The sequence below is a fragment of the Nyctereutes procyonoides genome, unplaced genomic scaffold (genome assembly GCF_905146905.1).
Source record: "Nyctereutes procyonoides isolate TBG_1078 unplaced genomic scaffold, NYPRO_anot_genome, whole genome shotgun sequence".
In the NCBI taxonomy this organism is placed as follows: Eukaryota; Metazoa; Chordata; class Mammalia; order Carnivora; family Canidae; genus Nyctereutes; species Nyctereutes procyonoides.
In genome coordinates this window covers 48,389,815-48,402,164 of record NW_026575146.1, presented here as the reverse complement: position 1 = coordinate 48,402,164, position 12,350 = coordinate 48,389,815, and the positions used below count along the sequence as shown (strand labels likewise).

The 12,350-nt window shown below is 38.6% G+C and overlaps 1 protein-coding gene across 4 annotated transcripts in view; it reads right to left on the bottom strand.

Annotated features, from left to right (window-relative positions):
- Positions 1–12,350, bottom strand: part of PRUNE2 (prune homolog 2 with BCH domain) — a 257,435-nt gene that overhangs the window by 10,268 nt on the left and 234,817 nt on the right. For 2 of the 4 annotated variants that reach the window (XM_055311153.1, XM_055311154.1), the window contains exons 14-17: positions 12,022–12,153; positions 10,838–10,924; positions 5,115–5,213; positions 1,901–1,936 (exon numbers count right to left, since the gene is read on the bottom strand). In XM_055311153.1, the coding sequence (XP_055167128.1) occupies positions 1,901–1,936; positions 5,115–5,213; positions 10,838–10,924; positions 12,022–12,153 (354 nt within the window). Of the gene's footprint in view, positions 1–1,900; positions 1,937–5,114; positions 5,214–10,837; positions 10,925–12,021; positions 12,154–12,350 lie in introns of those variants that run through there. The other 2 variants (XM_055311155.1, XM_055311157.1) reach the window with 2 other exon arrangements.

The window sequence follows — 12,350 nt, the reverse complement described above, 5'->3', positions numbered from 1 at the left end:
GGGGCTTGAACTCATGACCCTGAGATGAAGAGTCACATTCTCTTCCAACTGAGACAGCCAGATGGCCTTCTTCCTTGAATTTTAATCCAAAACATCCACCCTATGGGCAAATAATTCTAGATTACCTACAATAAAAATGTGCTGTAGAAAAAAAAATCTCAATGGATTATTCTCAGGAGGAATTGGCATTTACACCTATACATAAAAAAATAACTTATTTATTCAGAATTTATAGCTGTTTGGACATTGCCTGGGTTTCTGCTTTTGCAGTATCTATTAAAATGGGAACTAGTCATAGAAATTAACAGTGTAAGCAACATTTGAAATGGAGAAGCTTTAATATAATACACATTCCAAATAGTACTTGTCTATATTTGACATATAGTGTCAGGAAAATCAGTTTTTGAACTTGGAAATAAGAAAAGGCAATTACTGAATGTTCTTTCAAAGCCATGCTGAGTTGACTTTCTATTGATGGGCTATTTTACAACTCTTTGGGGAAAGAGGTTAACTCGTACATTTTTGTTGAACAGAGAGATGCAAATAGTTTCTGCCCAATGGAGAAGTTTATCCTAGGTTACAATTTATTGCCCTGTCGGGCATTGATCCATTTATCCTAACATTCCTTCATAAATTACCAAATGAAATCTAGCTTCACAAATGTTCTTTGAACTGGTTTTAACACTTTACTGGTTCCTTCATTAAGTAATTAATTGAATAAAATTACTGGCATGTATTCATTTTATATTTGTATTAAAGTTAAGATTTTGCTTTTTTGAAAATTATCCTTTAATAATAGTGACTAATGATTCTTTTTCTATTCATCTAAAAAGCTCAGAAGCATTATTTCATTAAGCAATATTTCTAAGTCACTAAATAATGTGTTTTAAAAAACCTCGGAAAGTCATGAAATTGATTCTACAAAAATATTCCAAGTTTCAACTTGTCATCACTTCTCTCCATTAGTATGAATTAGTAAGCTTTTGTTGCATCAAAATATCTAACAATCATCTGGATGCTATGCTATGTGGCAATGCCTGTGATGTGTTCCTGGGCTGTGGTGCCTAAAACAGTATGCATATTAAAAAAAATTAAACAATAGTAACAAATGCATTCCTTAAGATAACCAAGATCACAGGGTAAAATGGACTGTAGAACGAATACCAGAAATCGCATCTATCATGGGAAAAAGGGAATATCTAAGGTGCAGTGTTACTATCAGGATGCAAGAATAAAACACCAGGCATGCAGGTTCTCCCAATTCATTCCTGAAATGCAAGCCAACATCACGCCAGCTGCTGAATGAAAACCAAGTCTTACTTAGCTGCTTCTGATGCTTCTCTCAGTTCTTCATCCAGTCTGCATGAGCAAAAATTATCGGTGTAGAAAAGAAACAAAAAAGAAGCAAGCACAGCGTGAGACAGTCACCCAGCAAAGCGGAGCCAAACATAAGTGGAGCATATGTGCGTTTAAAAACCATCCTTGGGAGCACTGAGACACGCTCCTTCAATTATAGACATGGTGCCATTTCCTCCCATTTGGTGTTTCCATACGTTTACTTTGCAAATTCTTTCACGAAGGTAAGATATACAAGTTGCAAGAAGATCAGAAACATGCTGGCTGAATAAAGCTGAAAACATCCACATCAGTCTGTTGGGTACAGTGAGAGCTAGCTTGCAGCCTGGGCCAAGTCAAGGGTGTATCTGGTTTAGTGGGTTTCAGTTGCCGAACAGGCTGACCTCAACAGCTTTACAGACAAGACAAAGACCCAGAATGGTATACAACAAGGGACTGATAGAACGACCTCTCACTCAGGTAGCATGTTGAGGTCACCCACGAGTAAGACACTGGAGCACACACACAGAGGATCCAGCATGAATTGTAGCTCAGGAGATTTTACCTCACACTTCTCTTATAAGATCTCTCTTCATCGTACCTTACGAGACAAAAAGCGAATGCAATGAGGAAAATGAGCAAACAGATGGAGAAAATGACAGGTATATGGTTTAAAGAACGGTCAAGACTTGAGAGAAAAAGCCTATCCCCCACCCCCCACCCCCGCCCCCAGAATAATAAAATTCTCTTTTGGGAGAAAACTTAAACTTTCCTTTGATATAATCAAGTATATACAGCCAATCCTCATTATTTGCAGAATCTGTGTTTGCCAATTTGCTTACCTATTAAACGTTAATTTCTAACCCCAGAATCAATACCCATGGCACTTTTCATGGTCACTTGCTGACTTTCACTGAGTGACAAGAAATTTGAGTAACCCGATGGGCATGTTCCTAGTTGAGGCTGAACAAGACAAGGCTCTCCTGCTGTCAGCAGGCTTCCCATTTGCAGTCTATTTATCTCCATGTTTTCCTTGTTTTTGTGTTTTTTGTTCGGTGATTTCACCATTTGAAATGACCTCTTGGCATAGTTCTTATGTTCTGGCTGGTGCTCCTAAGCACAGGCAGGCTGTGAGGTGCCTTATGGGAGAATGTGCGAATGTGCATGTGTTACAGAAGCTTTGTTTAGTCAGGAGTTATGATGCCACTGGCCATAAATTCAATGTTAGCGAATAAACAATATACATCAAATAAAGTGTCTTTAAACAGAAACACACATAGAACAAAGTTATGTATTAATTGGCTAATGAAAATTAACCAGACACTTGCAGGAACTTAATTAGCTCCATATTTCCCCTAGGAACAACGGTTTGGTATTCGCCACTCAGGGTTCTAGAACATAACTGCTACAAATAACAAGAATTGACTGTAATCAGTAATGATAAATCTGATTCCAGATTGGGCATCTTTTTTTTTTTTTAATTTAAGCCTTTGATGACAGGTTCCATCCCAGCTGAATACTGGTCTTGGGATTGGCCAAGACCAGACTCTCTAAATGTTATTCAGTAACAGGAGGGAGCTATGGCTCATACCAATTTGAAAATGGCATAACCTGAAAATGAATAGAAAGAATAGAAGTGGTAGAAAGGACATCCAGAGGAGATGGATTGTGCAAGACAGGAGAAAACATGGACACACGGTGAAGACATGGATTATTGTCAATTTTTTCCAAATGGAACACTTCTCCCTGATGAAACTTCTCCTGAATGGGAGCCTTTGAAAAATGATGGGTGTCAATGAATGAAAAGTGCCTTGGAGGTGTTTAACTTCTCATTTAAATGTCCCATATGATAATAAGTCTCTAACATAACATGAGAGACTCATGTTATACTATTAACATGAGTATAATAAATAACATTCTGGATTGCCACCTCAGGCTGGGAGGCTTCCTGAAGGCATTATGCATATTTTCATTCAATCCTCTGAATCTTTCTATGAATTTTCCCCTACTTCTCCACTTTCTGGATGCTGCAGCTGAGAGACGTGGGGGGGGGGGTTTAATAGGTTGCCTGAAGTTTTAGAGACACTGGGGGCTGGTAGGAAGGTTCAAGTCTAATACTAAGTCTCCAAAACCCATTCTCTTCTGTCTTTCCAACTGCCACACCACGGAAGCATTACTAAATTTACCTAGTAATTGCCCTTTCCACTTGAACAGAGAATGTGCTTGTCATGGCTTGCAAATGGAGACAACATTAACGGGGGTGCATACTCTAGTTACTTTTTTTTCCTCCTCATGACCCTGAGATGAAGACCTGAGCTGAGATCAAGAGTCAGATGCTTAACCGACTGAGCCACCCAGGTGCCCCTCCAGTTACTCTTTTTATTTAAAGAGTAAGAGTGGCTTTGGAGATGGGGATGTACCTTTTTGTGTCAACAGGACAAAGCTGTGAGGTTTGCTGGGTGTGGGAATGCCATAAAGTCATGAGGATCAAAGCTATCATTAGGATTATGTGAACACTGCTTGATTCAGCTGAACCCACTGGACGTTCTAAGCCAAATCACGGTCCTGTGTTCACCTTGTATCAGCACAAGGAAAACCAAATGCCTCTGCTCCTGAGCTTTGACTTCAGATAGATACTTTAAGGGAGGTCAAGGAAACCACTAGAAAAGGGCATGGGAATTCTGATGCCAGGCTGACCTGGATCCAAAATCTAGTTGCATCTCCTCCTTGCTCTTACTTACACTTTGCATAAGTAACTTTTCTTTATTGTTAGCCTCCCTGATCTGTAGATGAGAGTTTACTGGGGAGATTAAACACATGATATAAATAGAGCACTTTTAGGCCTGACACAGCATTGCCGCCAAACATGAGTCCTATCCTTCAAGTTTCTTTGCCTTTTTTTTTTTTTTTTCCTTTGGTAAAGGGACTCTCTTTTTGGAAGTTCAAATTGAAAGGTCCATTTTGATATCCATCTTATGGAAGAAGATGAGGTATCCTTGTCTGTTCTCTTTGAGATAATGGTTAAATTCCTCCCATTTCTAATCAAGTGGAAAAAAAAAGACAAGTGAATTAGACACAGTGGAAGAAAAGCACGATCCACAGACAATAATGGTTCTCTACAACAGTGAACCAAACAGGAGGATTCATTTGTTGGTATCCGTGTTTTTACGTCTCAGCTCCAAGTGGTGGGTGTTAACTGCTACTCATTATTTTTGCAGCATGATCCAGACACCTTTCATCTCCATGCTTGCTCCTCATGGGCTGCTGCTACATTACCTGGTCCTGATGAGAGGGCCATCCCTAACCACATCACCTACCACTCTGCCTTACCTTTCACCTGAAGGGAACCGTGAAGAAAAAGGATTTAGAAGAGAACAGAGAAAAGTAGCCCCCCTCCCTCTTTTCCTAGGGTCATGTGGATAAATTCTTTTCTATAAGACAACAAAGAAAGCAAAGCTAACCTCAGACCCTCCCATGTCTGTGAGAGTGGGAGACACAGGTGACAGGTGCACTGATTAACTTCATGATGTCCCCCAAATAGTAGCTCATTCAAAGTGGAATGAGCAATAATCAAGAACCCCAAGAGAAGATTACGTGAAGAACAGAATGGTTCTCTATGGGTTATGAGAAAAATTATCCATTTATTGAAAAATGTTTAATATTCATTTTAAATAGAAGATAATGTCATTTCCCCAGTATTCCAGAAATGAGTTCTTTTCCAACCTCCTACTCCAAACATGCAGTATTTCTTACAAATCTTGGAAACCATCCAGACTTACTTGATGATGCTCTCTGGAATATGGATACAATCCATTGGGATCAGCCCACTGAGTTCTGATAAGCTATTGACATATTTAATTTTACTGCTGAATTTTGAACTAAAAAAAAAAAAGAAAAGAAAAAAAGATATCATTAGTGGCTACTTCATCCCTCCTAAGGCTGTTGCCTCTTGAAAATCCTGAAAAATGTAACACTGAAAAGAAAGGCTGCGTATCTGAGTAGTTACAACATGCCAGATACTGTTTTAAGTGGTTTATATTTATTAGCTCACTTATTTCTACTTACAGCCTAATGAAGTAAGTGCTATTATTCTGTCTTATTTTTTTTTTTAAAGATTTTATGTATTTGAGAGAGACGGAATGAGCAAGGGGAGAGCACAGAGGGAGAGTCAGAAGCAGGCTCCCTGTTGAGCAGAGAGCCTGTCAAGGGGCTCGATCCCAGGACCTGAGATTATGACCTGAAGGCAGATGCTTAATGCACTGAGCCATCAAGGCACCCGATCTCTTTCTCTCTCTCTTTTTTAAAAGGATGCCCCTATTGCTCTTTTTAAAAAATTTATTTTAAGGAAGCTGTATGCCACACGTGGGGTTTGAACTCACAACCTTGAGATCAAGAGTTGCAGGCTCTACTGACTGAGCCAGCCAGGTGCTCCATTATTTTCCTTTTAAAGATAAGGAAACTCAAGATACAGAGTGTAAAGTGTTAGCCCAAGGTCACACCTTCAATTAAGTGGTAGAACCTGGATTCAAACTTAGGCAGTATGACTACAGAATCTACACTCATTTTTTTTTTAAACTTTTTCTTTTAATTCTAGTTAGTTAACCTACAGTGTTATATTAGTTTTAGGCATACAATATAGTGATTCAACACTTCCACACATCACCCAGTATTACATGTGTGCTCCTTAATCCTCATCACTGGTTTCACCCATCCCACTGCCCAGAGTCTACACTCTCCATCACACATTGATTGCATGGCCCCTCAGTGGTTCTTGTAACTCTCCGTAGTCCTTGGTTTATGGTTTGTTTGGCTGTGTTTGCTTTTTTATTTGTTTTTAACAAACAAAAATCTTGTCATTAGTTCTTTCAGAATCTACCAAGGTTAATCTATTTTTAAAGTCTATGTAAACTCATTTTCTTCTTAAGATTTTAGCTTAACTATTTTTTTTAAGTTTTTTTCTTCTTTTAAGTTCTAATTGGAGAGTTCATTTCAGATGGACCAAAGTTCAAAAACATGACCCAGTAACTGGATCGGAATGACGAGCAGCTTTCATTTAAACGTTAGCATGTTAGATTTGTGTAAACATATGGAAAACAATGTGAAATACCACTGAGACTCACCAAGGAAGGAACTTGCCACTGGGAAGGGAGTACGGAAGAGGAATTGGTAGTTGTTGAAGGAAACACTTGGTCTTATTCTTAATGATTGGATGTTTTACAAGAAGGCATTTGTGTATGATTGCAAACTAATTTTTTAATGAATTGAACTACTTGCAATTGCATGTAGTTCAATTCCACTTGAAAGGGAACTTGATCAAGACTGCACTTTCTTGAACACTTTCCCATGAAGAGACCTCCCCCAGTCTGCTGATCATGCTGAGCTATCTGCCAACTGTACTGCCTCCTTTTTAACTACTGTTCATTCTAGAAGGAAGTGTTTGCAAGGGCATTTCTCTGTATAGTTATCTTTCACATTTTACTTGCAGTTTGACCCTGGGCCACTGGCTGTGACTTGTGAATATCTTTTATCTCCATATAGTCACTTGTAGTCCTGATAAGTCTTGGGCGAACACACACTACCAATGATAGGCTACGTGAGGCCTTTTCCCCTGGACTTTCTGAGCTAAATTCAGGTTGTGATAAAAGATGGAGTGGGCGTAGGGAAAAGCCTCCAGCTTCAGGGTTATGTTCACTAGAACGTACAGTTCTGACACGCCATATTGTCTCCTTCTTGCTGTTTCTACCTTGGTTTAGCTAGCCAGTCCTATCGGTACTTCAGAACTCACTTTGATGGCTCATTCTTCTGGAATGCCTCTCTTGGCGCTGACTTTCCACCTTTACTCTCCCCCGTCACCCCCCAACTCACCCTCACCCTGAGTTATCATCCTCAAGGTACTCTGCGTTGTAATTGCTTACTTATCTGCTTCAGTCAGCTTCGAGGCCCTGAGCTTTCTGAGAACAATAACTGAGCTCATTAACCTCTCAATCTCCACCTCACATTTTAAAAAAACGAATTTCTCATCTACCTTTATCCTAGGTGTTACCTTCAGCAGCGAGAAGACCTATAATACATTTGGATGACCTCTTTTTTCAGGTCTAAAAATTAGTTATACAGACTGATTCGCAGGGGGATCTTTAAAGAGGGTCTCACAGGATGAGACAGTAGGATACAATGTTTAAGTACTTGTAATGTGTTATTTATTTATTTATTTATTTATTTATTTACTTATTTTTGTAATGTGTTTTCTTTACAATGAGGCAGACAATTGGGTTCAAAGCCTGAGTCTATCATTTATTGGCTGTATTACATTCGACCGGGGTTGGCAAACTACAGCCCATGAGCCAAAGCCAGCTTCTTGACTGTTTTTTTACAGTCGTAAGGCTAAGAATGGTTTTTACATTTTTAAAAAATATTTAAGGGGCGCCTGGGTGGCTCAGTAGGTTAATCATCAGCTTTCAGCTCAGGTGATGATCTCAGGGTTCTGGGATCAAGCCCCATGTTGGGCTCCCTGCTCAGCGAGGAGTCTGCTTCTCTCTCTCTCTCTCTCTCTTTCTGCCCCTGCTCCTGTTCTCTCTCTTGCTCACTCTCTCCCTCAAATAAATAAATATGATCTTAAAAAATAAAGCAAACATTTCAAAAGATATCAAAATAAGAATATTTTGTGACATGTAAAACATTTTAAGACATTCAATTTCAGTGTTCCTATATCAAGTTTGGAAGGCAGCCATACTTACTTATCTACATGTTGTCTATGACTGCTTTTGACCTATCATGATAGAGTCAAACAGTGGTGACTGAGACCAGATGGCCCACACATCTTAAAATATTTACCATTTGATCCTTTACAGAATGGGTTTGCTGGCTCTTGCTGTAGACAATTTATTTGACCTCACTGAACCCCAGGGACTTTTCCTATATAAGGGAAACAGTAGACAGGCCCTCCTTCAGAGGACTGTCACTATAAGTAAATGAAACAATACCTGTAAGTACTCAATAAATGTAAACCATTGTTTTCTGTAATTTACCACAATACTATTTGCCCTAATTTTATTATTTTTGCTATATTTATTATCTTGAAGCCCCTTCAATAAATAATGTTGAATTATAGTTATTTTTCAGTATCCTTAGAGTAACAAATATTTTGTTATTTATCAAGAAATTTATTTGTTTTATAATTGTAACACTCAAACTACTAAGTAGACATTAGTGAATGAATATGAATGCTGTTTATTTTTTTCTCATTAAATGTAACAAAAATGTTATTTTTAAGTAATCTTTGCATCCAACAGGAGGCTTGAATTTACAATTCTGAGATCAAGAGTTGCATGCTCTACCAACTGAACCACCCAGGCATCCACCATGAAATTTTTTATAAGCTCTTCAGGGCACACTGATTCCTAATCCACTGTCAAAAACATTTTCTATTATTAAAATAAGTGGTTTTTTGTATATCTTAAATATTTCATATGATTTTTTAAAAATTTAATTTATTCAGAGAGAGAGAGAGAAAGAGCAAACAAGCATGAGCAGGGGGGGACAGAGGGAGAAGCAGACTCCCCACTGAGCAGGAAGCCCAATCTGGGGCTCAATCTCAGGACCCCATGATTATGAACTGAGCCAAAGGCAGCTGCTTAACTGACTGAGCCACCCAGGTGCCCCTCATATGATTTTTTTAAAAAGATTTTATTTATTAGTGAAAGGGAATATAAGGGAAGGGAGAAGAAATGTGTGGGAAATATCAGAAAGGGAGACAGAACATAAAGACTCCTAACTCTGGGAAACGAACTAGGGGTGGTGGAAGGGGAGGAGGGCGGGGTTGGGGGTGAATGGGTGATGGGCACTGAGGGGGGCACTTGACGGGATGAGCACTGGGTGTTATTCTGTATGTTGGCAAATTGAACACCAATAAAAAATAAATTTATTATAAAAAAATAAATTTTCCAGTCTTCTTTTTTTTTTTTTTATTTATTTACGATAGTCACACACACACAGAGAGAGAGAGAGAGAGAGGCAGAGACACAGGCAGAGGGAGAAGCAGGCTCCATGCACCGGGAGCCCGACATGGGATTCGATCCCGGGTCTCCAGGATCGTGCCCCAGGCCAAAGGCAGGCGCCAAACCACTGCGCCACCCAGGGATCCCAATTTTCCAGTCTTCTAATGCAAAAAATAAATTTATTTATTTATTCATAGAGACACAGAGAGAGAGAGGCAGAGACACAGGCAGAGGGAGAAGCAGGCTCCATGCAGGGAGCCTGACGTGGGACTCAGTCCCCCGGGATCACGCCCTGGACTGAAGGCGGCGCTAAACCTCTGAGCCACCCAGGCTGCCCTCATAGGATTTTCTGAAGCAATTGAATACAATATGGTAAAGAACTAAACTTGGCCAGAGGAAAACTGCTTTGAACGATGCTATTCAATTGTTGGAAGTAGAAGATGGAAATGCTACATATATGTAAGTGTACGCTGAACAAAAAAGGATGAATCTGGAAGGCACAGTAAACTATATGTAAAAAATAAATAAAGGTTTTTAACTTTTAGGTTTTGTTTTTGTTTTTTTCTCCAGAAATGACCAGAATGTTTCTTAGAAATTCATTAGTAACTTTGAAACAGAAAACTTCCCATTTATCTAATCTGCATCCTGATGTTGTATAAGACTGCATTTCATTTTAAAGCTCTAGGAAATACTTACTGTCCCTTGCATTTAACTGTTCCAAATCCTACTACATTATGAGGCATGTTTTATTTTTCTTTGCATCCTCAAAATGTAAGGTTATACGCTATCTAACACAATATAGATGGTGAATAAATATTCACTGAATTGAGCTGAATTAAGACCAGGAATCCTCATGAGCAATCAAAAAAAGCTCTCAGAATGGCTGTACAGACTCTTTCCCCAAATTTGGTGGCCTATATGATCCGTGTTCAGAAAAAGAATTAAGATAAGTCATTGCTCCTGATTCTGTCCTTGGTTTGTCCTTATTTTCTATTTTCTATTTTTTTAAAGATTTTATTTATTTATTCATGAGAGACACAGAGAGAGAGAAGTAGAAACATAGGCAGAGGGAGAAGCAGGCTCCCTGCAGAGAGCCTGATGTGGGACTTGACCCCAGGATCCTGGGACCACAACCTGAGCCAAAGGCAGATGCTCAACTGCTGAGCCACCTAGGTGCCCCTCTATTGCCATGTTATGCTTCCTTTTCTATTCTCTACAAAATACCATATCACTTTAAAAGTATTATCTACCCTTCTGTAATGTGGCATGGAGACCCCACTATTTCATAGTGAGGTCACATTTTGTAATAATGGGGGAAAAGAGTCATTATAAAATAATGCTCACTCTTACTTAGGGCTCTTGCTAGATAGTTCAAAATATCTTTCCAGGAAAGCCAGAGGCAAAATATGTCTTCCTAAATACTCCCTCAGTTTATGAATTCTTGTTTATAGGACATATTTTGGAAAACTACTAATAGTGCTTTTAGTTTTTCTATAATAACAATGTACCTTATAAAAGGTCGTGTCACTGCAAGGATCGTCCTGATGAACCAAGATGGATGAACAATGATGAATGATTTCAAATTTTTTCGCAACCTGTTTTAAAAAAAGAAAAAGAGTAACTCACAACCTCTTTCTGGTAGGAGGTAAAACAGAAAGTGTATCCCCAAATAAGAATATTATAATATTAGAGTTCTAGTAAGTTGCTAATACCTGATGGGAAGGTATAGAATGACCATAATTAATTAAAAAAATACTTTTTGAGAAATGATTTATAATTTGGATGATGCCAACCTCAACTTCCCATAAGAATCAATGTAAAATAGAATGTTTGTATATCTGGAGCGCATAAATCTAGAATTTGCTTAACAATGCTTTTCATTTTTGCCAGCATTATATTTACTATTTTGAAAAGAACACACTCTTACTAGCAACTTAGCTGATTGAGCCTTGGTTTCTTCTTCTGAAACAACTAACAGTATAACATGTGGTTGTTTGGCCTTCAGATTACCATTTTAATGTTCTTGACATTTGGGCATGTTTTCCAGCATTAGCAATGCTACTTTATAAGTGTTTGGATCAATAAATGGATCTTAGTTAATATAAGATCATGCAAGGAGCTGCATCTAAGGGGATGCCACACTTAACTGCAGACACCATAAGTTTGTATGGTTATGATCATTTTCCTGTGGTTAGCAATATAACATGTTTTGTTCTAGTCAAGCCAGTATGGATGGAAGTAAAGTATCTCGAGGAAAAGGTGCACCAAGGCACCTAATGGGCTAGCAGTTAAGTAGAATTATCACTGAATAATGAGATAAGAGCACAATAGTTGCTGAAATCAACAGTTCCAGTGCACATAAACATCATCAAGATCACGTGAAACCAATAAAGAATCATGGCTACTCTGGTTTATCAGCATGATTTGCACCTCCACGCGGCAAAGACGTATGCATAGTTTAGAACAGAGTTGGTCACCAGGTTTGAGATGACAATATCTAACAAAATCTAGATTTATTTCAGATTTGGGGCATCAAGTGACACTTCTATTAATATTTGTATAATTTATTATTTCAACTCCGCATAATTCAGTGTTCCTAGAAGGTGATCACAGTTTTGGTAGATTACAGGGAATTAGAAATGGGAGTTATTGAGAAAGTCAAGACAGGGATTAAATAATGGAGCCTACATACCGTCTGTCAATCATCTGATAGCATTTCTTCATCCAGCCCAGCCCTGGCATCTTCCGTCTCGGGGTTGCTCCGTTCAAGTACACAATCATATAGTCCTCAGCTACCATCAGCTCTAAAGTACTTATTACATACCTGATCACAGGAAGGAAGAGGAGTGTTTTCATTTCCCACATGAAACAGTTCATTGTATTCACACTCTAATTATATAACATTTAAATTATAGGGTGTATGACATTTAAGAATGGTTGTGTATATTACCTCTTTACCTTGAAAAGAATGCAGTTCCCTAAGAGTATTTCTCTGAGAGTGAGTATTGCTCATTTATTTGT